Genomic DNA, 25,175 nt, shown 5'->3' with positions numbered 1-25,175 from the left:
CTGAGTAACTATGACAACTCTGCTGCACCCTGTCTCCACCAACAGTATTTTTGAATATTTATGCTTTCTGGTTGACTCACCTCCCCCCCTTGCACCAACCCACCATGTTTTGCAAATTTGAGAGGCAGAATGGAAAGATGGACAGGGTTGTTTTTGTACAGTGTCTGTTACAAACCAACTTGGTCCTTCAGTTCCAAATCTTGCGCAGTTTTCACCTTGGGAGATCTTGAATTCATCAGGATGTGATGACCTCGAGAGTTTTCTAATTTGCTTATCAGTTGAGACTCCTTCTGTATCATTTTGTTCCCCCATCCCAACTTCTTGCAGGTCAACAGCACATCTCAGTGATCCAAATCTATTTTAGAACTAAGTGATAGCCTTCCATATTCTGCACTGTAGCAACACAACAAACACAAGACAACCGAGTCACTTTTCAAGTGCCTGCTGTCCATACAAGTGAATGGGGTGTGGGGTTTGCTTGAGTCACTTGTATAGCACAGGTGATGTGAAACTGTTTGCTGGAGCCTGTGGACTTCTGGCATCTGACAGCTGCAGCAAAAACAGGTAAGCATCTTTTGTGGTACCTTGAAGGATAACAGAGTTAGGCTAACAAGTGTTGCATGAGGAGGGGTCCCTGGGTTAAGCACTACTATCCTCAGGCATTATGATGAACCCAGGGACAATGGGTAGGCATGGTCACACAGCAGGTCTGTTCCCTCCATCCGGGCATGGCCCAGTAGAGATTATGACACCAGAAGAGAACTATCTGCCACCTGAGAAGGTTTGACACATCCAAGGAAGTGAGTTCTGGTTCACCAAAATAAATCTGTTCACCTTTAAGGTATCACAAAATGCTCTGCTCATTGCATAGGGAAACTGACCTACCTTTTGTTACAGCTGCTACAAAGCACGTTTCATCTGGAAGATTTCTGACCATCTGTGACAACCCAGGAGGAAAGAACACAAGGTTAGAGGTTGGTCAGACTTCAGGGCCTGGAACTGAAGTCAACTCGGAGTTGACAGGTTTGTAATAACTCCATCCCCCGACACCCCACTCTGAGTCTTCATTGACAGATTGCAATGATGTACCCAAAGGGATTGTGAGCATGCATAAAACTCTGTGGCACAGCAGATATATTACAAGTGCACAAATGTTAGGCACACATCCCTAAACAACCAGCATCTCACTGGTATTGGTTTTAAAAACCAGATCACTTTATACAAATTAGAGCCAAGGATCTGCCCTTCAATCTGTTATTCACATTGGGGGTTCTCAGAAATTGAACTTGAAAAGTGTGATTACTACTTCTGCGCATATGCAAAGTGCATTTTGCCCACAAATAGCCAAAGCTTCCATCCATGTTAGGAAGGAAATACTCTAATACAAGTTAGGCGAGTGTAGAGAACTGGTGCAATGGTGCCTAAATGGTGTGAGCTAGAAGGATGTCCCCATGTAGCTAACTCCTCCCTGCAGTGACTCAAGAGGTCTTAGACAAGCCATAGTTTCTGAGTCTCCCCTTTATCTGCCCTACTACAATACTAACCTATTTTTACTGTTACATGGCATACTAGAGTGCCCTGCTAAGATCTTGGAGCATCTGAAATCTACTATCTTTATTACAGTGGTCCTTTGTCTCCCTCCAACATGACTAGTTTCACTTGCTCACATGTTGCATTTAAGTCAAAAAAGAGAGATGGGGCCCTCAAGGATAGAATCTCCATGAACCACATCTCAGTTAACACTTAGTGCATACAGAATTCTTTGGGGGCCCGATCGAGCCCATGAGTTGCCAGTTGGTCACCCCTGCTTGAGGAAACAAAAACTTTGCCCCTTGCAGAATGTCAGCATTCAAAACTAGTTCATACATGCATAGCCACTCACTGACCAAGTCATTACTTGTATGCACTAATGACCCATTAGAGATTAATTACTTCTATTGAAATGTTAACACCACCCAGCCCAAGCACCTTCCACAGAAGAAAATATATTGGGCCCTCCTTATCCATGAACTCCCTGGACTCAGCTGGAAGACTGCAGCCTGCAGCTGGAGGGCCTCAGAGGATCTCCCAGATGTGACTGGAAGTGACTTACATCCTGGAGGCTTCTGAGGAGGCTGGGAGACAGAGCATGGCTCCCAAGTAAGGAATTGCAGTGCCACACAGCCCCCCCCCCCCAGATTTCATTATCAGTGGAATCAGATACCTGCTTGGGGGGGGGTGGATCCTGAAACGGATCCCCCATGGATACCAAGGACCCAGTATATGGGAGCTTGGTTACATCTCACACTCCTCAAGTGAGAAGTAGTCATAATTAATGCCAGCTAAGAATTCTCAAGCTCCCCTGAACGCACCCATAGGGTAGCACAGAAGGCAGTGGGAGCCCTGGTTTGCCTTTCTCTCTTGCTCATCTTTGCAGCTGCAAAGGGTATCTCAGGAGGGGCCTTGCCCCAGTATGGTCATGCAAAATCTCCTGTTGTATATGTGCAAGAAAACTCCCAAGGCATTGCACCAAAGCAGCAATGTGGGACAGTATCCTGCTGGAGGGAGGCAAACAAAAAGGATCGCTATAATAAAGACCTACTTTGCAGGGTTGCTGTGAGGCCTAAAGAGGGGAGAATAAAAACATATTACGTACATAAAGTGGCTTTCCTGTCCCCAAAACAAATTCCTCCGTACCTGATCACTGACAAGGATGTGAATTCCTGTTGGCCCCTGTCTAGAAACCTGTTGGATTTGATTGGCTGGGAGGCTGAGCATCTCTGCCAGCTTATTGGTCAGTTCGGTGGCAGTTAGTTCTTCCAGATACAATTCCTGGTAGAAGGCTTGCAGTAGAGGAAAATGAAATAACATTAAATTTCACACTTTAAAAAAGATGTTTGAAATGTGTGCATTAAAAAATAAAATCAAGCTCCAAAAAGGGAAGTTATTCCGATCCCTCTCTGAGATGTTGCATGGAGTGGGACAGGGACAACTAGCCCATATTCCAGTGCTGTGCCAACTTGGGGGGAAAATTCTGTTCTTAATGAAATGACTGTGACTCAGGGGCGTCACTAGGAGGGTGTGGGGGGTGCAGTCCGCACCGGGTGATGCACACGGGGGTGACGTGCACTGGAGGGTGACACACTAAAATTGCGGTGCTTAGGAGTAACCCCATGATATTATATACTGTTGGATGCAGAATTTCGAGCGGAATGCAATGCAAAAAACCAGAGTGAAATATCTTCTTTCTATCAAAAGTTATGGTCAAAAAACTGGAGAACAAAAAATGCATGGATCCCTATGGAAAGTGAAAGTGAGCCTTATTGTGCATTTACTCGCGAGTAGGCAAACTTGCCTTCATCCAATGGAAAGGGCAGGCTGAGAGGAATCCAAGGACACCAGAATGGTCCTAATCCAATGAATGCAGCCCCCAAAAACACCTGAGAAGGAAGTCCCTCCCTCCAAGCAGATGAATGTATTGAGCCCTATGGAAAGTGAAACTAAGCCTCATGGTTGAATTTACTAGTGAGTAAACAAACGTGCCTTGGCTGGTGTGGAAGATCAGGTGAAGGAGAGTGCAAGGCTACCAGAATGGTCCTGATCCTATGCACCTTCAGCTAAACAAGTGCTCCAGAAGGCAGCCCCCCCACACACACACACTAAAAAGGATCAAAACAGAGGCTTCAGCTTATAAGGTGAACTTTTTTGAGACTTGCAAAGCCAGGTGGATCCTGACAGTGATCTGGTTTAAACAGAAGTTCTTAAATTGAACTGGGCACTGGATAGGGCTGAAAACCTTACTGGTTTTGGAGGAGGGGGGGTGTTATTGCAGACAGGCTACAGAGGAAATTAACTTGGTGGAACAGGTCTGGATTCTGCTTATTTAATTATTTGCTTTACTTTAATTATTTCTACTTATTTATTTTAATTTGCCTGATGATGTCACTTCCACTATGACATCACTTCTGGTGGGTCTTGCACAGATTGTCATTCTGAAAAGTGGGTCCCAGTGTTAAAAGTTTGAGAACTGCTGCAATAAGGTGTTAGTAAGTTGACACCCTTGGGGTGTGTGTGACACCACTAGTGACCAAAATCACTAAAATCACAATTTGGAAGAATAATACCGTCATGTTATAGACCAATCAATGTGTAATTTCATGCAGAATGTGTTCTATCTTTGTTCTATCAAGAGGTACAGCCAAAAAACCAGTGGGGGTGGAGTGATGGTATATCACCACGCCCACCACCTGGGGTGTTGCCCCGCCCACTGCACGGGGGGGTGACGCGCTGGCATCCCGCACCAGGTGACGCGAACCCTAGTGACGCCACTGCTGTGACTTACCTGATGCTGGGTCTGGAAGGCCTTCTTTCTCACTTGCTTCCAACTCCCTAGATACATAAAGGATGAGCCGAGGACGTACACACCTAGGGAAGTGATGGAAACAGAGTCATTCTCTGTGGCTTATAAAGACACTATCTGGTGTGCTCCCTGGGGCATTTGGTGGGCCGCTGTGAGATACAGGAAGCTGGACTAGATGGGCCTATGGCCTGATCCAGTGGGGCTGTTCTTATGTTCTTATGTTCTTATGTTCTTAAGACCTATTGTGCTGTAATAGCTCCAGTGGGAGCTTTCCTCCAGTGGCAAATTACCATGGGGAAGGGGGGATGCCAATCTTGATTTGAGTTTGTGATACAGACAACACTTTAAAATCTCTTCCCCCCACTGATTCCCAGTGTTGCTCAGGTTTCTGTGCAGATGTTCTTTTACGTCAAAATAAAAATAAAACATGCCAAGGTCCTGATTCAAATTGCCTCTCCCCAGTTACTTTTTGTCCCACAGGTGTAGGACAACCCCAAAAAGTACTTGTCTCAGGCCTTCAAGGCAAGCTACACTAGAAGAACAAACCAAAAGAACTTCTGGCTTTCAAATGGAGAGATGTTCATTAAAAAGAAAAAGAAATCAAAGCTCTAGGAAAGTCTAAGCCAGACACACACCCTCGGGTAGGGCTGCGACAGCATGAGGCTCATCTCTCTATTTTTGATTAAGCATTCAGGGGATGTACTACATGCTACTGCACATTAAAAGGGAGAAGAGCTGGTAACGAGACTGTCAGTCTCCTAGTGATCCTCGCAGCATGCTACCAGGTCAAGGAGAAAGGCAGCACAAGTGAAAGATGCCTTCTCTCGAGTGAGGAAAACTGCGTAATGAATGGAAACAATCAGATTACTGTAAGCAGTGTGGGTAGATTTTATAAGGAGGGAGAAACAGAGCATAATTTGAAATGTGATGCACCAGGGCTGAGCTCCAGAACAGTTTTCCATTTGCCTGCTACCAGAGGCTTCACAAGGGTTTGCATCACCCGTGCAAGAGCTCATTGCATCACCCGCATGATGAACCTCCTCTCGTACCAGACAATACAGAAAAAATTACAATATCATACATACAACCTAAATGCAGTGGCATCACTAGGGTTTGTGCAACTCCCATTAACTTTATTTAATAAATATATAACAGTACAGGTCACCCAACAAAGTAATAACCAACAAAAAAAGGGTGGCCAACTTGATGAGACTCACCCAACTGAATAAGAGTTCTAGTAATTTGATGGTATTATTCAAAAATAATCTGTTTGTCAGGGACTCCCCAAACAGCTTACAACTGATGGGCAATACAAAGTTCAATTAAAAAATACATGTGCAATTGACCTAAAAGGATTTCAACACTTTTAAGTCCCATTGACCTCAATTGCACAAGCTCAATTTCTCCATTGAAATCTCCGTTGGATGTAAAAGTGCTGAACTTTCACAGTGTCATGCCCATAGTATAAAACAATCCAAAACATTTATTTTTGAACTGACAGAGTTTAAATCATAAAAGATCTGCTGGTACAGATCTTTAAAAAAAAAGAGTTCTTTCTCTAGTTTTTTGTCTGTCCTCTGTTAATAGCACTTTTATGAATATTAAAAAAAACAAAAAACTACTACTTAAGTTCACTTCTATTTTGAGTGCCATACCTGGCTTTCAGAGCATTGGAGAGTCGAATTCCATCTGCCATCCCACAGATCTGCACAAGGTCGCTGCGGGAGAGCTTTAGCAAGTCAGCTCCTGGAGGGGGGAGAGAGAGAGGAATGGATTGACAAAATTATCTGGTTCCAGCACATTCATGATGTCAGCTGCTTGCTATAGGTGGCCCATGTCTATGCCTATTTAATCAATTCATAAAAAAAATAACTGAGGAGATTGCTTGCCTTGCCTCCATACACCCTTCATTCACCACTGCTCCAGTTCCCTGAATTTGGAGCAGAATGGTAAGCATGGAGAAGGGGGGGGGGGCAAGAGTGTCTCTTGAACCCTCAAAGAGGAGCAGAGGCAAGTGGCAGGCTACTGGGAAACAGGAGTTGGCATTTAGCACATCTCAGATCTGAGACATTGTCAGTGTTCCAGAATTTGCTCAGAAGAAGTATCCAAGAGTGTCTCTGGGGCAGTGATGAGAGTAAAATAACCTCACTGGTGTTGGATGAAGTTTTTGGCAGTAGTAAAATCTTAGTGGTAACACAACAAGGCCACAGTCAGCCTTCCCTACTTGGTGGGACAGCCGTGATTTTAGATGGGGCCACAGCCAACCTGCTAGTGAGACGGGGTGAGGCAGTTTCCTCGGGTAACAGATTCCATGTGCCACTTCTCCTGGCCATGCTGTACCCAGCTTGGCCCAGCCCTTCCTCTGTCACTTTTGCTCCTCCTAATCTTCCCACTCCCCTGATTTTAAAGAGGCAAAGGGAAGTAGAATGAGATGTAAAGACATTAGGCTCTCCAAAAGAGAGCATCTTTTGGAGTCCTTTTTCATGATCATTACTTCAGCATAAAGGTGATGGTGACCACCAAAAGTCCACCCTAAGCCAGGAGAAATCTTAAGTCAGCAGAGCTGTGCTAGTCAAGTGGGTTGAGTTTGGAGTAGTGCTGTCCTTTGGGAGCAAAGAAAGCAGCAGCCGACACAGGCTTTAAAAAAAACTATAATAATTCCTATTCTTAAACTCTAATTCTTTGGCTACAGCCTTTCAATGTGGGGTTAATGCTGGAGCTGACCAAACTAGCTTTTTTCTGACACTTTGGTTGTGGCCCTTCAGGTTCATGAAGGTGTTTGCTCCCAAACATGATTTGTTCAGGGTGACCAGATGTCGTAACTGCAAAAGAGGACAAGGTACCCCAAAATGTAGGATATGCAAGAAAAATGTAGGACCTGACAAAATGAAAGCTAAAAAGCACCCATCTATTGACTTCATGAGGTTAATTTAAACACTATATTATTTGTTGTTAAATTTAAAACTATATTACATATAATTTATTACATATAATTTCTTAATCGTGTGCTGGCTATGCGCTGCCTGCAGGGGCCCACTCACATTTAAATTCTTTTCCAGGACATGAGGTTAAAAAAGAGGACATGTCCTGGAAAAAGAGGACATGTGGCCACCATGGATTTGCTGTTTGTTTTTAAATTAGGTGTTAAAACTTGTTTTAACTTTTATACAACATAACTCAAAATGTCTAACTAGTCTGGGAATTTTCTTTTACATACTCATGGGTGTCAGAGATTGGCCCAACCAATGAATGTAGGCTGCAATCCTATGCTTACAAGGGAGTAAGCCCCATTGAACATCATAGAACTTACTTCTGAGTAAACATGCATAGAATCAGGCTGTTGCTGCACATAGTACTTTGCAGAGAAACATAATTTTAAAAGGTAGACCAGTGTTTCTTAAACTGTGGTCAGGACCCACTAGGTGGGTCACGAGCCAATTTCAGGTGGGTCTCCATTCGTTTCAATGTGTATTTTATTTTTAATATATTAGATTTGATGCTACCATGGTAAATGACTACATTTCAGGAAATGTTACAGGTATGCACTTAAACTATTATGTATATGCTTCTAACAATGTTAGTCAATGGGACTTACTCCTGGATAAGTGTAGATAGGATTGCAGCCTTTGGGATATTTGGGGAATTTTTTTCTTAAACAAGTCTGCAACTGCTTGGGAGGGTTAGCAGGGTTCTTCTTTATTTTAAATAAATTTTTAAACTTATACTTATTGTACACTTTTAATTACAGTAGAACCTCCAAAGTTGACCACCTCTCTATAATGACCACCTCCTTAAGTTGACCTAATTTTCACAGTATGAACAGACACTGCATATACACTATGGGAGGCCAACCTCTCTATATTGACCACCTCCGTAAGTTGTATCTTGACCACTTTGACCATTGCACAGAGTATTAATTTACCCTCTGTAAGTTGCCCACTGAACGCGATACTGTGGGCCTGTGTTTTGTCTAGTTTGTCTCATCTTGGAAAAACAAGAAGCCACGCAACAATCCCTCCCCTACGCCTGCTAGCGTGTGTGCGAAAGGGTTTTTATAGGTGGGCACACTGCACATAGCTGACAGACCTGTGCCGGCTTCCGATTGTACCTGGACATGTACCAAGTTATGAGGGACATGAGGTTGCTTGTGCATAGTCAAGCCACTCTCCTTTCACTTCGGTTCCCATCACCAGTGCATTACTTTACACTTATATTGAAACACAACTGCTATTTTGCTGCCTATTCTCCAGGTTTGGAGAGATCCTTCTGGAGCACTTCACAATCTCTTCTGGTCTTCACCACTCAGAAAAGTTTAGTGTCATCCACAAATTTGTCCACCTCCCTGCTTATCCCTGTTCCCAGGTCATTTATGAAGTTGTTGAAAAGCACCAGTCCCAGGACAGATCCTTTGAGGCACTCCACTTTCCACCTCTCTCCACTTTTTTTGTCAATTGCCCATTGACACCCACTCTCTGTTTCCTGGTCCTCAACCAGTTCCCAATCCATGAGAGGACCTGTCCTCTTACTCCCTGACTGTGGAGTTTTCTCAACAGCTTTTAGTGATGAACCGTTATCAAACACTTTCTGGCATTTAGTGAATCTCAGGAGACCCAGTGGAGGCCAGGCAGCCTAAGTAAAAAAGTGTTGTTGTTGTTTTTAGCTGTTGGGGCTATGTAACATGCTACATGCTATGGGCTGGCAAGGGATAGCATTGGTCTGCCTGTCTGCTATGAAACCAAGTATTTTTTTTAACTTACATTTTTTTTTAAGCTTATGAATTTTCAGGGGTTTTTTAAAACACTGATTGTGGGCTGTTTATTCTCTGTCTCTTGATACAGATATAGATGATATAAATAGTAAGCATCACAAGAGGATCAATTCTCATTGATACTTGCAGTAAAAAATTTTAAAAATCCAATCTAAATAATAACTTGGCCTTGCATTTGTTGTCCTGGGAGCTAAACATGATAATATTTAAATGCTTTTTTTCCCCTTATGTTGACCACCTCCCAATGTTGACCAATTTCCTCCAGTCACTTGGGTGGTGAACTTAAAGAGGTTCTACTGTAATTAATTGATTTGATTTTGACATATGGGGGTCTTAAAAATTATGTGGAGCTGGCTATGAATGCATTAATTTAGGGTAAGGGTAATGAAAACTGATATTGTATTTTAGGTATTTTAATATATTAAAAACCAACTTTAAAAAAAAGATATTTATGACCATGTTTTATTTTTACATGTTTTATGTGTGTGTATATTTATAATTTTAAAATGAAGTAGGTGTGCACAAGATCATTCCTTTTGGAAGACTCACATAGCACAATCCTTTGCATGTCTGCTGAGAACTACGTCCCAAAATGTTGCTTATTCCCAATAAAGCGTGTATACAATTGTGAGTGGCTACAATTTCACACTCTGGGTCTGACCAATAGCCATTTGTGTGTCAAGGAGGAATTTCACTCTAGGGCAGTGATTCTCAAACTTTTGAGCACCAGGACCCACCTTTTAGAATGACAGTCTGTTGGGACCCACTGGAAGTGATGTCATTAACCTGGAAGAGATGTCATGGCTGGAAGTGACATCATCAAGCAGGAATTTTTTTTTAATATCCCCGTATGAGAAACTCAAATTAAGTAAGTTAAAAGAGAAATGTGAATGGGGTGGCATCTGTGGTACTAGGATTTGTTAGCAATAGCAGGTCATCTGGGGAAAGGAGGGGGGCTAACCAGAGAGACACCACCTGGCAGCATTACAAGCTCCATCAAGCTAACTCAGCACCTGTTCAGGTGAGCCAGGGAGTCTATACCACTCCACCTGAGCTTATAATGGCTCCACTCTGCCTTGGTAACTGATCTGCCAGACTGAGTGCCACCCATCTCCTTCTGCCTCAGGAATGTATTTCCCTGACTTAGGCTGCAACCATATACATGCTTACCTGAGTAAGCCCCATTAAACCCACTGAGGCTTTCTTTTGAGTAGACATGCATAAGATTGCACTTTGCTGCTTGCTTCTATCACACAAACACACACCCCAAAAATTGGCTGTGACCCTGATTCTCTAACCCAACTATTTTCAACCACTATGCCATGGCACACTGGTGTGCCATGAATGGTCTGCAGGTATGCTGCAAAAGTTTGGAGGGAGGGTCATTTCCTAGTAGCCCCTGCTGTCAATGGGTGTGCCTTGTCAGTTGTCAAAAAACTAATGATGTGCCTTGCCAATTTTAGTGCCTTGTCAGTGTGCCATGAGATGAAAAAGGAAGAAAATTGCTGCTCTAACCATTTTAAATGCTGAACCAATTTAACCTTGTCTCTTGGCTTTGTCCTCCTAACTACAAGGTGGGTCTCCAGGTAATCATCTTGTTGCTGAATAGGATAGGTTTGTGGTGGTGGGCCATCCATGAAGCATATAATACTCCAAAAAATATCTTTTTAACATGCTTCCCCACCCCAAGTCATTCTTTCCCCCACTTTAACCAATCCTTCCTTTGCCCCAACTCTGCAAACCCCTTTGGGAGCACTGGGGGAAATGCAAAACTGCACGGGGGAAGAGATGCACAACCCTCCCACAGGTGTAACATGGAAGAGGAGAAGCCTCACCTGTGTAGCTGGTGAAAAGTCGAGAGTAATTGGAGAACCTGTTCTTGTGCAGCCATTGCTGAGTTTCTAAGATGGAGGCACTCGGGCTCAGGGCCTGAAAGGAACAGATCAAGGAAGGAACTAGCATCAGCCACCTCCCAGCACACTGAGTATTGAGCTGGGCTAAGAAACACCACCATGCGCCCCTCCGTCCTAAGTCTGAGAATGGAGGCTGGATATACTTAGTGGTGATGAGAGTGCTTTTTGTGCATGCCTAGGGACTCCTCTAGTATTGTTTACCAAAGCCCTGGCATGGAAAATAGCTTTCTGAGGCTGAGCAGTGGGGTGAAGAAAAACCTACAGCTGCCAGGTGCAGGAGGTAGAAACCAAGGTCATAAGGAACTAGTTTGAATTCTGTCCAGGATTGATGCTGTGGCTTTAGATGGTTGCCTTGGATTACTTTGTAAGCACAATTAAATGTACAAAAATTGCAACAGGCTCTCACCAAACCCAATAACAATCAACAAAGCATAAAGGTGAAAAATCAAGATGCCCAGCATATGGCATTTATAATTGTAATACTTTAGGATTAAAAGTTGGCTTGGTCATGTCGTGAGAATGGATGATGGCCGGATCCCAAAGGATCTCCTCTATGGAGAACTCGTGCAAGGAAAGCGCCCTACAGGTAGACCACAGCTGCGATACAAGGACATCTGCAAGAGGGATCTGAAGGCCTTAGGGATGGACCTCAACAAGTGGGAAACCCTGGCCTCTGAGCGGCCCGCTTGGAGGCAGGCTGTGCAGCATGGCCTTTCCCAGTTTGAAGAGACACTTTGCCAACAGTCTGAGGCTAAGAGGCAAAGAAGGAAGGCCCATAGCCAGGGAGACAGACCAGGGACAGACTGCACTTGCTCCCGGTGTGGAAGGGATTGTCACTCCCGGATTGGCCTTTTCAGCCACACTAGACTCTGTGCCAGAACTACCTTTCAGAGCACGATACCATAGTCTTTCGAGACTGAAGGTTGCCAATACCAATACCACTTTAGGATTTCAGTATGAAAAATTGTAATAGGTTTTAGAATGTTCAGAGCACTTCATTTACATTCCCTCAATAACTCTGCCAAATTAGATCACCATTAATATCTCCATGCTGCAGATGTAGTGAGGGTGGGTGAGAGAGATACTGGCTTACCTAAGACCACTGAATAATTTCATAGCAAAAGTGACTGAACTGTTGCTGGTTTACAGTACTGTACACCTCAACCTTAATGCTATGCCAATGGAAATCTTACTCCTAAACCAGCTTTAAAAAAATCATCTTATCTTTAAGATGTTTCTAATATCAGATGCATGTCGGCTGGTTGTAGATATTCAAAAATTACTCTGCACATGCTCAGGGACACTCTTCTAATTACACAGGCCAACACACATTTTGCTTCCTTAAACGTTACACCAATTCCTGGGTATATTTGGGGTGCTAATTCCAAAAATGGCATCCGTTTTGCCCTATCACGTCTAGTTTTGGAGACACGGCATAGCCTCTTTAGTGAATGGTTCAAGCAGCTTCCTTATGAGGAAGCCTACACCATGGCTTCCTCATGAGGAAGCCGCTTGAACCATTCACTAATGAGGCTATACTATATCTCCAAAACTAGACGTAATAGGGCAAAACGGATGCCATTTTTGGAATCAGCACCCCAAATTCATATCAAACCATCATAAAGTTTGGGAAAAACTTTTCTGACCCTCAGTTTTGTAGGCCTGTGTTATTAGTGTTCTAGAACTCAGCCTTAACATCATTGAACAATCCCTAGAATTGCTTACAGCCATGCACTAGGAGAACAAAGTTTGTTCATTTGTTCTATCTCTTAGGGTCTGAACAGCGTACACAAATATTTTAAATGACACATTTCAAAAATCAAAGAAATGTTCCTACATTTATTGTTGCTGCTAGGGAGATTTTTGAAAGAGAGCATTCTCAATGCGGAACATCTTTTGTGCGCTGTCATTTTGAAGCCCTAGACACCAGATGCTGGGGGCCAGGGTCTGATGTGTGTCAAACAGGGGTTGGTGGGAGCTGTCATTCTCAGATTCTGTCCTCAACTTCCATAAGCGTGTGTTGGGAAAGGCAACTTCCTTCAGTCTGGCGCTTCTTTAACAATCCTGGCCTGAACAAGCCACCTACATGTGCCAGTAGCCTTTGTGCATTCTTTCAAATAATGGATCACTTCCAATACACCGATGTGATGACTCTTCCTTCACCTGTTTCCATGAAACCTTTGCCAAAGCGCCTTAGTCCTCCTTCCCTAATGTAACTAAAGGCATGTAACTGAGGTAACTGCATATTCTTCCCCTGTTCTCTGTTTTCATTTTCCTCCTCTTCCGCTGTTGTCTCCCTTGTGCCAGTCTGGACTGTAAGCCCCTTGGGGCAGAGACCTGCCCTCTCATTCTGTTTAAAGCACCATCTACATTGACACTTTTAAAACAAACTCAGGTGGGATATGTGTTTTGTGTGCCCTTAATTTCAGAAGCTGGCATCAAAACCATCTTTTACCACCAGGGGGCATCCCTACACTGTCCTTGGTAAAGTGAAGGGCCAGCAGCAAGCTAAGTACATTTTTAGGCTGTCTTGGGTGAGCTTCCTGGTAGATTGTGCCCACTAGTCAGATCTGTCCCCCAGTGCCAAAAAAAGTTGTTACTTTAAAATATATCCCATTCCCCACATTTGTTCTCCTACCAAAAGCAGCTGTGTGGAGCCCCCATCCTCCTTGGGACCACAGTACAGAGAAAGTGTTAAAAAAAACCTTTCCTTTGCATCATTTTCCTGCTGAAAATAAACTCATTAAAGTTGCTCTTTGCCCCCAAATTTGCCATAGTGGGGGGGGGGGAACCCTCATGCCATGGTCTCATACCAGATCAGCTTCAGCATGGTTGCTTAATGCTTAAACATGTAGAAAATGTAAGTCTTGAACCGAGACTTCCATAATGCATTTAAGTCCAGGGTGGCCTCACTCTGCTGCACAGAATATTCCTGTTCCACTCATCAACTTACCATATGTGGCAGCCATCTCCCCTTGGCTCATGCTAAGGCCACCTCCACCAGTGGATCCCTATGCCGTAACATCAATTTTCAAATGTTTTGCCTTCAGGAAGTCCTTTTCATATCAATGCTTGCAAGAAGGTACAGTGCCCTCAAAAGGACACTAGGGGGCAGCATATTGCCCAGGAGGCAGGTGCCTCAGATGCAGGGCCCGCCTTAGGAATTGCAGGGCCCAATGCAAAACATTTTTGTGAGCCCCCCCCATGCCCTCCCCCTCTGCTCACAAGGATGAGTAGCAACAGCGAAACATCAGCAACAAATGCTTCCCGGGAGACAATTTCAGACCAATTGAATCAAAGGGCAGGAGGAAGGGCTGCCCAGCTTCACTGTCCCGCTCGCCATGCTCTCCTTGTGATGCCTTGGCATGGAAGATTCCAGGCTGGAGCATCAGCTACAGAGCAAAGTGCCCTCTGTGGCTGTGGGCACTCCACTTGCCGCCCAGTGCAGACGCCCTCCAGGTGTCAAGCCTGATTTGGCCAAATTGCCCTAAGGGCAGGCCATGCTCAGAGGCTACCTGTCTTAGGGCCTGATCCTATCCAACTTTCCAGTGCTGATGCAGCTGAGCCAATGGCACCTGCTCAGCATCCTTTGGTGGGGAGACAGTCACTGAAGCTTCCTCAAGGTAAGGGAGTGTTTGTTTCCTGAGTTTGAGGCTGTGTTACAGCTCCACTGGCACTGGAAAATTGGATAGGATTGGACCCTCAGACCTTAACTATGACCTGTGGAGGTATGGACCTTGCCTCTCTCCTCCTCCCCCCCCCAGCCTTCTAAAGAGCAAGACCTCTCACACACACCCATGCAAAAGGGATAGAAATAGGATTCTCTACTCCAAAGTGTAGGACCTGTACTATCATCAAAGATGTACATCCTTTTAAACTGTAAGTGAAAGATTTTTTTTTTCTTGTAATCTTTTTACTGCCTTTGCTCCTGCTCTGTTGGCAGCAAACTAGCAGGAGTCCATGGGAAGCAATTGGAAAAAGAATCTTCTGCTATGCAACTCTGCTGAATTTATACGTGTAACCCCCTTTTTCCAAACCATCAACTCATCAGCTGGGGCATGTTGCCCACTGGGTTCCTGTAGGGTCAGCCCACAGCATAGCAATAGGCCCTCCTCCACTGCTCCAACAGCCTTTTGCTGCTGCATCACCAGGGCCCAAGTGCAGGGCATTTGCCTCTTGGTCTCCTCTCCGGCAACCTGGCACCAGCACTGTTGTAAACATTTTCCTTCCAGCAGAATCACAGAAATACAATCTGAACAAGAGCAAACCATCAGACTGCCCATCTTAGCTTTCTCAGCTTTCCTTATCCTGGCAGAGCAATTAGTAGGAACTCGCAGAGAAGAATCCATTTTCTCTCCTGTTTGTTGGCTTTTGTGTGTGCAAACCCAGGTGATGGGTGAGTTCTCTTACCTCTGCCATGCTTTCTGAAGAGCTGTCCAAGGCATAGCTGGGTGAGGAGCAGACCCTGCCAAGGCAAAGCCAATTATTCTGTTTGATTGCCTGGGTTTCAAATGGAAGGAGGGGGTGCAGGCTGTCATCAATGCTGGATTCATCCTGCTTACCGTTCAGGGGTTTGAAGCTTGAAAGAGTGTGGAGAGACCAGGCTGGGGGTGGTGGGAGGGCTGTGAAGGCTGCTGGAAGCTTCTGGCCATGGCGCACACTGAGAACAGGATTAGGAAGAAAGAGGTTTGCCGAAAGAAATATTAGAGACCCTGAAAGCAGCATCTCAACCACTCTTGTCCATCTTTAAGTTCTTGTTGACTACTTTTCTTTCTGCTTTGGGCCATGCAGGGTAAACTACCTATAACTGCAGGATTCTGTTCTTTCTAGCCTGTCGAAGTAGTGATGTAGCTAAGGCATGTGGCAGACGGGGCACAAAATTGTTTAACATCCACCCCCCCATGCAGCCTCCCCAAGCCTCAGAAGACAGCTTGTTAAAAATTTTGCCTCGGGTCCAGCATCAGGGGTGTGGGTTGGCACCCCCTCAAGGCTTGGTACCTGGGACAATGTACCCCCTGCCCTCCTTAGCTATGCCACTGCTTTTAAGTGTGAAGATTATCTTTAAAATATGCGGGCAATGCTTGATGAAATCTTAGATGGGGTATGTGTGCTGTGTTAGCTTTTCCCCATGATTAGGGAGAGCAGAATATATTGTATGAAATAACTGAATGTATGCAAATATGCTTACTTTATACAAGTTGGGGAACTGGGATTTTTTTCCTTGAACATAGAATGAAAAAACACAGTGTTGGGGTTTGCCTTGGGAAAGTGTGTTCCTTTAAACATGGAAGAGACTGACTGTGCAAAGTGAGCATTTGCACCGTCTGCCCCTGATCCTCTTGGGAGTTCTGGGCCTTGCGAGAATGATGTTGCTTTGGGGCAATTGGCCTTTGTTCCCAGTCTTGGGACAAATCCCTGAACTAGCTGGTCCTGGCACTCTGTGTGTGCCCAGCCCTGCCTGTAATAATTCCTGTTTGTTGGATTGCTGTTCTCTAGGATACTGTGCAAGAATCAGCCACAACTGCCCCTTCTTGGCCTTCCCCTGCTGCACTCCTAGAGAGGCAACTCTCCAGGCACCTGTCTTCCCAACTCCTGCCCTGACCTGTTGTCTATTACATTAGCAATACACATTCATTTAGCAAGCACAGCTTGCAAGCACAGCTAAGCGCTGAACAGAACATTCAACTGGTATGCCAGGGTGTTTGCAGCCCATTAATTATTATTATTAACAGTATTTATATACCGCTTTTCAACTAAAAGTTCACAAAGCGGTTTACAGAGAAAAATCAAAACAACTAATGGCTCCCTGTCCCAAAAGGGCTCACAATCTGAATAGATGCAAAAATACCAGCAGACAGCCACTAGAAAAGACACTGCTGGGGTGAGGTGGGCCAGTTACTCTCCCCTTGCTAAAAAGAGGAGCACCCACTTGAAAAAGTGCCTCTTGCCCAATTAGCAGGGGTAGCCTACATTAAATGATTGCCAGAGGAGGTGTGAGGTGGGAAGTTCGGTGGGGTAGGGGAGAGTATTTAACGTGGAAGTCATGACTGCCCAACTTTGTTATGGCCATTAGCTTAGCAGGCTTAAAAAGAAAATAGTAAGGATTAGACTGACCTGCTTTTTGTGAATGTTAGCAGTGCCAGTTTATATCAGTGTTCTTGCCAGGCTGGGCAAAGAGGCACCTTTCAAAGTGGTGCCATATTTAGCAGGGGTGAGCAACTTCACACCTGCTAAACTTCACCCTCGGAGGTCCCTCTGCTACCCCTACGTGGTGTCTTTTCCATGGCTGTTGATAGTGTCTCTTCTGTATTTTTTTTTTTAAGATTGTGAGCTCTTTGGGGACAAGGAACCATTGATTGATTTTTGTTATGTAAACTGCTTTGTGAACTACTCTTGTTGAAAAGCAGCATATAAATATTCTTAATAATAATAATAATAGGTTATGTTAAGCACATAGTGTGGCTTTGTGTCCATCGTCTCCCCCCCCCCCCCAAGCTGAAACAGCAGTGATGGGGATTGGGCAATCAGTGTGTGATGTAGGGATGGGGAACTTTCACCTTTCCCTCATTGTTGCGAACCTGATAAAAATCACTCCCTGAAGCTGCTGTTTTACCTAGGAGCAGTGGCATAGATAATGATGGTGTAGCCCGGTGCCAAGCTCAAAATGTTGCCCCAGAAGTGATGTCACAACTGGAAGTGATGTCACACCCAGGCTTTTAAAAACGTGAAATTTTTTCCCCATCTATCTGCTACCTGGGGTCAAAGAAGATTTGTAGCCCCCCCCCCCAGACAAAATTAAATTTAATTAAATAAATAAATAAAAAGTGTGCCCCTGATTGGTTTGAGACACTGTGCTGGGATGAAGGTGAATGGTTATTCTCCTCCTGCTAAATATAAGAGGGGCACCTCTTGAAAAAGTGCCTTTTTACCCAGTTAGCAGGCGTAATTGTATTATGATACATGGAAATGAGAGCTGACTCATATTAACACCTTATTGGTTTCATGCTGTATCATGAAAACATGTCATTGCAACATGTCAATAACATAATAACCTGTCATTGGCTCTCAGAACAATCAATCTCATAGGTCTGTTTTGAGTTTAAAAAATCCACATTTTGTTCCATAAGGCAGATGTGTTTTCAATTTCTGGTTTATTGGCCATAACTTTTGATAGAATACAGATATTCAAATGCAGTCTGTTTCCTTGCATTCTGCATTAAATTACCTTTCCAATGATATATAACGTGATGGTATTATTCATATATATTAAGATTTTCACAAATTTGGTCACTAGTGTCAAGCTCAGCTTGTTGTCCGTCCCCCCCAAAGCTTGATGCCTGGTGCGACTGCTACCCTCTGTACCCCCTTAGCTGCGCCACTGCCTAGGAGGAAAGTTGCCATTGGCCCCAGTGAGAGGCTGGCTTCTGGAATGAGAAGCAGGAAAACAAACTTTCAAATGACACAGAGCTCTTTAGCAGGCAGGCGGAATCTGAACCTGCAGCAGTTGCATGCCTACCATAGGCTGACCTGGGGCAAATGCCCCTAGCGCAGCCTCTAGGGCCCCACGGAAGCCTCTTTCAGGCTCCCGACGGGGGCAGAAACTGTGCTTCCAGTTTGCTAGAAGCACGGCTTATAGCGCCGGGAAACCTCACAGAGGTTTCCCCGATGTGGAAGGAGGTTGCGTGAGGCTCTGTGAGCCTCTGGTAAGTAGAGGGGGGGTGGATTTCTGCCAGAGGGGGGCAGCGATAGCCTGCGGGGGGGCTCCGTCGCGGAGCTTTGCCCCGGGTGCGGGGCTGCGGAGTTCCGCGGCTGACTTGCAGAACCAGAGGCATCAACCAGGGGTGGCGTCAACCTCCCATGCAGTGGGCAGGGCGGCACCCCAGGCAGTGGACGTGGTGATGTACTGTTGCTCTGTCCCCCGCTTAGTTTTTTTGCCATAACTTCTGATAGAATAGAGGTATTTCAATGCAGTTTGTTTCATTGCATTCTGCCTGAAATTACACATTGAATGATGTATACCAGGGGTGCCCAAACCCTGGCCCTGGGGCCACTTGCAGCCCCCGAGGTCTCTCAATGCGGCCCTCAGGGAGCCCCCAGTCTCCAATGAGCCTCTGGCCCTCTGGAGATTTGTTGGAACCCGCACTAGCCTGATGCAACTGCTCTCAGCATGAGGGCGACTGTTTGACCTCTCACAGCTCTCGCGTGAGTTATGGGATGAGGGCTCCCTCCACTGCTTGTTGTTTCACGTCTGTGATGCAGTAGTGGCAGCAAAGGAAAGGCCAGTCTTGCTTTGTGCAAGGCCTTTTATAGGCTTTGAGCTATTGCAAGACCTTCATTCGTTCATATAAGATCACCTTTAATATATTCATTTATGTAAACTTATGTAAATTTATTCAAATTTTAAATGTAAATTAATTATTTTTTTCCCCGGCCCCCAACACCCTGTCAGAGAGATGATGTGGCCCTCCTGCCAAAAACTTTGGACACCCCTGATGTATACCATTATGGCATTATTCAAAAATACTAAAATTTAAAAAATTTTGGCCAATAGTGGTGTCACACCTCCGTGCGTGTCATCTGGTGCTGCCTGCACCCCGTAGTGAGTGACTCCATTGTACAAAACAAGGACTCTCACCTCTGTTAGCACTGTGCTCTCATAGGACGGCTGGTACTTCTCCCGCTCCTGGAGGGACTGCTTTTCAATCTTTTCCCGGTCTGTTTTCTGTTTCCGGTCTGCTCCTTTTGGCTGAAAAATGCACATTTTGAGAGGATGGGGGGGGGAGGGTACATATTTAGGTACACTTAGCTTCCAATAGATAACTGCAGGAAGTCACCATGAAAAGGGGAAGATGACCAGGAACTGATTTCAGTGCGTCATCGAGTTGATACATAGTTGATACAATCCAGCACCTCTGGGGTGAGCCTCCTATGTTGTTAAACCACCTGCATTCTGCTTCACAAACACAATCAATGCTTGAATTCCAAACACTTGGTAACAGAGTCCATTTAAATCATTCTGTTGGAAGAGACAGGAAAGTCCTGTCTACGAGATCTGTGATGGCCCATTCACTCATATAGGCCATTTCCTGATGCAGCAGTTAATTGAAGAGCGTACATATGCGGGCTGCCTTCAGGTTGCAATCCTATGCCCACTTACATGGGAGTAAATTATTTCAAAAATAGTAATATCTTATTTACTTCAGAGTAAATATGCATAGGCGTAAGCTGTTAGCTTTTCCCATGGGTGCAATGTCCCTATTTCAGCCTGCAACTCTAGGTAAGGACATTCTTTGGAATAAATGCCTTGCTGGCTTCCTTCCAATAGCAAGAGGATGCTAATAAGGGCTGAGAGGCCTGTGAGTGTGATAGAAAAATGGGTGAGAGTGGCTGAGATCTGTGAAGGTGAGCAGGGATGTGCTGATTCACCACGGTGAGACTCGAGTCAAATTCTGAGTCCCTACCCCCTTTGACTCGACTTGTGCACAAGTCTTAATGGGCTGCCTTTGTGACTTGGCCAGAGCCTTTTTGGAACTCTCTTTGACTCGAGTCAGAGTCTTTTCGATAAACGAGTTGGGTGTGGCTCCGCAGAAAAAACAGAGCTACTGGAAGGATGTGTGCATGTGTCGGGGTTCTCATTTAACACTCCCCTGATGTCCCCAACCTATCTATAAACAAAAGCTCTGCTGTTCTTCAAGTAAATGCAGCAGTGCAGAAAGCGCTGAGTTTCCAAGTCTTGACTTGTTCCCGAAAAACTCCAGAGTCCCGAGTCACTTCCAGTTTCAAAACACGTGTGTCTCGAGTCCACACAAATCCAGGAAGTGTGTGTTTGATGACTCAAGTCTGAGTCTTACAAGTCTAGTCGCCCATCTCTGAAGCTGAGCTTATTGCCCAACAAAGCCTTTGGGCAACTAATAGCCCAACATATTTCAGCAAAGCACGTAGTCTGACTTTATGAAAGATTAACCGGATATGAACTCCTGCATGAATTGAACTAATCATCTGATCCTTCTAGGCGAGGTAGCTTTACCTTGAAGACCTTGATGAGACAGCTGGCAGAGTGCAAATGCTCCACGTGTTCATCCTTCTCATTGGGCCTGAAGGTATCCACCTGGATACGAAAGGGGACACCTTTCTCCCCACCGTTCTTACGCAGTGTGAATTCCGTACTAATGCAGTGGACCTGATGCAAACAAAGAAGGTGGGGAACAATGAGGGGGAAGGACACTCCTTCCCCCACCCAGATATCAGTTTGAACAGATGAATGGGAACAATCAAATGTTGCCATAGACAAGACAGAGCCTTCCCAAACCAAATGTTCTCATCTCACGTACAAAGTCAGAATCTCTGTAGCCAACTAGCAAAAGATATGTGAACAGGTTGTAGTATGATGTGTTGCTGGTGGTAAGAAAAAGGCACTTCTCACATGCTCTGAGGCACTCTCCTCCTTATATTTGATGTGCACATTCTTGCTCCTTTTTTCATGTTCTGAATTCAGCGCTGGGCCAAGACCTCTTGATCAGAGGTTGAAGGGGATAAATACAAACAGAGGAGGTCACTTGCTGAAGAAGTCAAAAGCCATCCCCAGCTTGCACACTCACCTGGACAAAGGCAGAAGTCCTCTTAGTCGGTTCCCATAGGAATTCTACAGTATTCAGCAAAGTAGGATGGATATGAGGTTCAAGGACTCCTACAGACATGGGGATATCTGCAGGAGGTCATAAAAGGGAGAGGATGTCAAGATTCTAGTGCAGCATTTCTCAAGGTTTGTCCACCACGGTACCACTTTGTATGGTCCATCTATTGGAAGTACCACTGGAACTAATTGGCCATTATGTCAAAGCCAGTTACTTCTGGATAGGGAGGCCAGATGCAATGCAAGAAGCACCAGTAAGAGGTGGCTGGGAGGGCTTTTTCGAGCACACGAAAAGCACACTCTGGAGCTCTGCCCGCTGAGTCAAGCCTACTGCTGCTGCTTGTCGCAGTGCATTGCTGGTCTCACTACCAGGCAGCAGGAGATTTGGGGGTCCTGCACATACCACCAGACCACCACAAGTACCACTAGTCATATGAGTGCAATAGGTTGGGCAATGTATTCTCACACAACCTTATCCAGCCCCCCAGGGATTGCTTCTTGAGCATCAGTTTTAGAGAAAATAGTTCCATGCATAATGTGTGGAACAGGATTTCTCCCCAAACACAGTAAGACCCTGCCTGTTTCTCTCATTTCCTTCAAGTCACTTCTCCAGATACACCTTTTTCATAAGACTTTACCCATTCACCCTTGTTGACATCCTTTAAGTCCACATAACTTCATTTTCTCCCCTGTTCATCCTCCCCTCCCATCTTATTTTCTCCATTGTAATCGCCCTGATGGCCAACTCATAGTTTGATGCCTGGTGGATGAATGTACCAGTTTTCCCTGGGTCTTGATAATCACTTTTCATTTCTACTGGAGTTGAAACCAGTTTCAGGTGAAAAAAATAGTTCTAATGTGAATTTGTTTGCATAACTTCAAATTCATCGTTTCTGAGTGGTTTTGCAGCATTCCCAGTTGCTGAAATCTTCAGTGCTGTTGAAGATTCAGAGTTTTAGAAGAGGTTAATGTGAAAGTATTAAGTTTTGTTGAGCATCGTGGAAACTATCCTGAAGACCTCTGCAGTTGAATTGCCCATGTTTATTTACTTACTTACTTACCAATATCATTTATTTGGTATAAATCATTTATTTACCAATATCCAAGATCCGATCGCCTGGCCTGTTCCACCTCCATCCTTCCAATTGCTGGTGCTCTGTATATTGCAGTCTTCGGTCATGGAATACCACCCTGACTACACTCTGAGAGGGAGAGAAGATGAGAGGCATGATAAATTTCCCAGAGTTGGCTGTCTTCACTGGGGAAGCACACTAATCTCAGTTTGCCAAATCAAGTCATTTTTATGCTTTGCTTTCTCCTAAAATGCCTTGCTCCAAGAGCACTTAAAATGACGAATGCTGGAAACACTCCACTTAAGAGAACAGAAACTTATTTTGTGAACAAATAAATGATGGGCAAATTGGTTTGAGAGTCTACCCATTGTATTGTACCAATCCACTGAGGGATGGTGAACGGGTTTAATTCAGGGATATCCCAGACAATGACCCATGTGAACATCCATCTGGTCAGCCCAATCAAGTGCCTGAACCTTCGGGACTAGTAGCAGTGGTAGACCCCAATGCACGACTAGGGGGCAGGTGGGGGCCAAGTGTAGACATATCCTTCATATAGTGGATGAACCTTTTCAAACATACACTAGCAGCACTGGCAATATCCTGTGGCAAGCAGTTCCACACGTTGATTGCTCATTGTGTGGCAAAGAATTGCAAGTATCGTAAACTTTAAAACAAGCTAGTCAATCCTCCTTTCCCATCCCTCACCTTTAGCAGCTTGCGACCCTCTGCAAACTCTCCCATCTTGGGGTTACAGAGCATCCGGATCTCATATGACTGCCCTGAAAGAGAGCCAGCTTCATCAGGATTGGGAGATTAGTGTGTAGTCACAGGCTGAAAATCCAAAATAACGTGCCAGGTTCCTATTCAATGATGCAGACATGATTTTGCAAGTACACACCACTGTGTAATTTGGTGTCCGGTGTAGTCTGTGTCCTAGAGCAGCCATTCTCAATGGGAGCCATATGGCTCCCTGGAGAGCCCTGGCACATTGGAAAGCTGAAAACTACATTGAAATGATTTTATGTTTATGTGCTCATGTTGTATCCTTGTTTGACAGGGGGCCCTGGAGCCCGAGAAGAGCTCCTAAGAGGCTGTAGCCCCAAAAAGGTTGAGAATGGCTGCCCTAGACTAGTATGAAAAGATTGAGCTTCGAGGGGCCTTATTCAAACCTCAACCCTAAACTCAGTGTGCAGCCCTCAAGCAAGCCACTATCTTACAACGTCGGTCCTCCGGGCTGCAGAGAAGGTTGTCAGGATAATTGGGATTATAAAATGCTTTTGGGTTTCGGAAAACTGCTATATAAATATGAAATGTTATCATTTGTTCAAATCTGCCGAAGAATGATGATGTTCTGCAGTCAGATAGATTTGCAGACTCAGAATGAAAAATGTGGAGGGCTGCAGTTCCATTGTTGCAAGAAGAGCTCTATAATAGTGTGATCCTAGGCATGAAGTAAGTCCCATTGTGTTCCGTGCAACTTACTCTGAGGAAAGTGTGCATAAGATTGGAGCCTAAACGTGCCAAAGTGCTTCTTCCTGGCTGGTCTATAAGATAATTAGGATGTAGAGATGCTGTCATATATTAGCAAGACACAAGAATGCCTTATCATCAAACCACCTTTTTCAGTGTTTATTCTCTACGGTGGCATGTTACATCCTGCACATGCTGACAGAAGCACACAACACCTTTGGCAGTGATTTGAACAGCTGGAATTTAGAGTGATTTGGGGGAGGGTTTCCCTACCTTTGAAAAAAATAATGTATAAAAGACCACTGGCATTTTTGACAGACTTCCACACCCAGCTCCTGGACTATCTTTTGAAAGACTGATGGCTGGACATGTTTATTTAGGAGTAAGTGCCATTGAATTCAGTTGGTTTTACTCCCAAGTCAGTGTGCATACGATTGCAGCATGCAGCCAGCCAGCATGGAAGTCCTTTTCCCTTTAGCTCTTTCTAGCAGGATCCATGACTGTTGTGTTCATTGCCTGTGATTTAGATCCCTATAAAATGGATTAGGTGAACAGCTTCATTTCACCTGACACGAATATGTCTGTTTTCCTGCCTGCCTGCCTGCCTGCCTGCCTGCCATATAAGAGATAAAAATAGACAGTGTATTGTTTTCTTGTCACTACATCCTCGTGCTTCACCTGTTGATTTTTGCATGTTATGAAGCTGTTAAGAAGCTGTTAAGGGTATGACGCCTTCAACTCCTGCAGTGGAGAAGCTGTTAACTCGTTTTTGCCTGGCCCACAGGTGTGCACATTTGGTCCCTGTTGCATATGTACAACGTTGGGCAGAAATGGCTTTAACAAGGAAGATTACAAAACAGAATGCTACAATCCACCAAGTTTATTTGAGTCAAGGATGGAAGGCCAAGTCAAAACTCCTTTGAAATTAAAAGGCCACAACTTATTTACTAGCAGAATGCAAATCTATTTTAACCTA

At 44.7% G+C, this 25,175-nt stretch overlaps 1 protein-coding gene across 1 annotated transcript in view; it reads right to left on the bottom strand.

Annotated features, from left to right (window-relative positions):
• Nucleotides 1-355: 355 nt before the first annotated feature.
• The window catches only part of LOC136651457 (transcription factor CP2-like protein 1), a 29,627-nt gene continuing 4,807 nt past the window's right edge, over nt 356-25,175 (bottom strand). Inside the window, exons 3-15 of the mRNA XM_066627855.1 lie at nt 23,435-23,508; nt 22,750-22,855; nt 21,619-21,725; nt 21,048-21,200; nt 19,656-19,766; nt 15,583-15,680; nt 15,431-15,485; nt 10,943-11,036; nt 5,995-6,085; nt 4,322-4,404; nt 2,677-2,822; nt 886-937; nt 356-393 (exon numbers count right to left, since the gene is read on the bottom strand). Coding sequence (XP_066483952.1) covers nt 356-393; nt 886-937; nt 2,677-2,822; nt 4,322-4,404; nt 5,995-6,085; nt 10,943-11,036; nt 15,431-15,485; nt 15,583-15,680; nt 19,656-19,766; nt 21,048-21,200; nt 21,619-21,725; nt 22,750-22,855; nt 23,435-23,508 — 1,208 coding nt within the window. The remainder of the gene's footprint in view (nt 394-885; nt 938-2,676; nt 2,823-4,321; nt 4,405-5,994; nt 6,086-10,942; nt 11,037-15,430; nt 15,486-15,582; nt 15,681-19,655; nt 19,767-21,047; nt 21,201-21,618; nt 21,726-22,749; nt 22,856-23,434; nt 23,509-25,175) is intronic.

This window comes from Tiliqua scincoides, chromosome 5 (genome assembly GCF_035046505.1).
Source record: "Tiliqua scincoides isolate rTilSci1 chromosome 5, rTilSci1.hap2, whole genome shotgun sequence".
Classification (NCBI taxonomy): Eukaryota; Metazoa; Chordata; class Lepidosauria; order Squamata; family Scincidae; genus Tiliqua; species Tiliqua scincoides.
The sequence above is the reverse complement of the archived record's forward strand: the minus strand, read 5'-3'. Positions and strand labels throughout refer to the sequence as shown.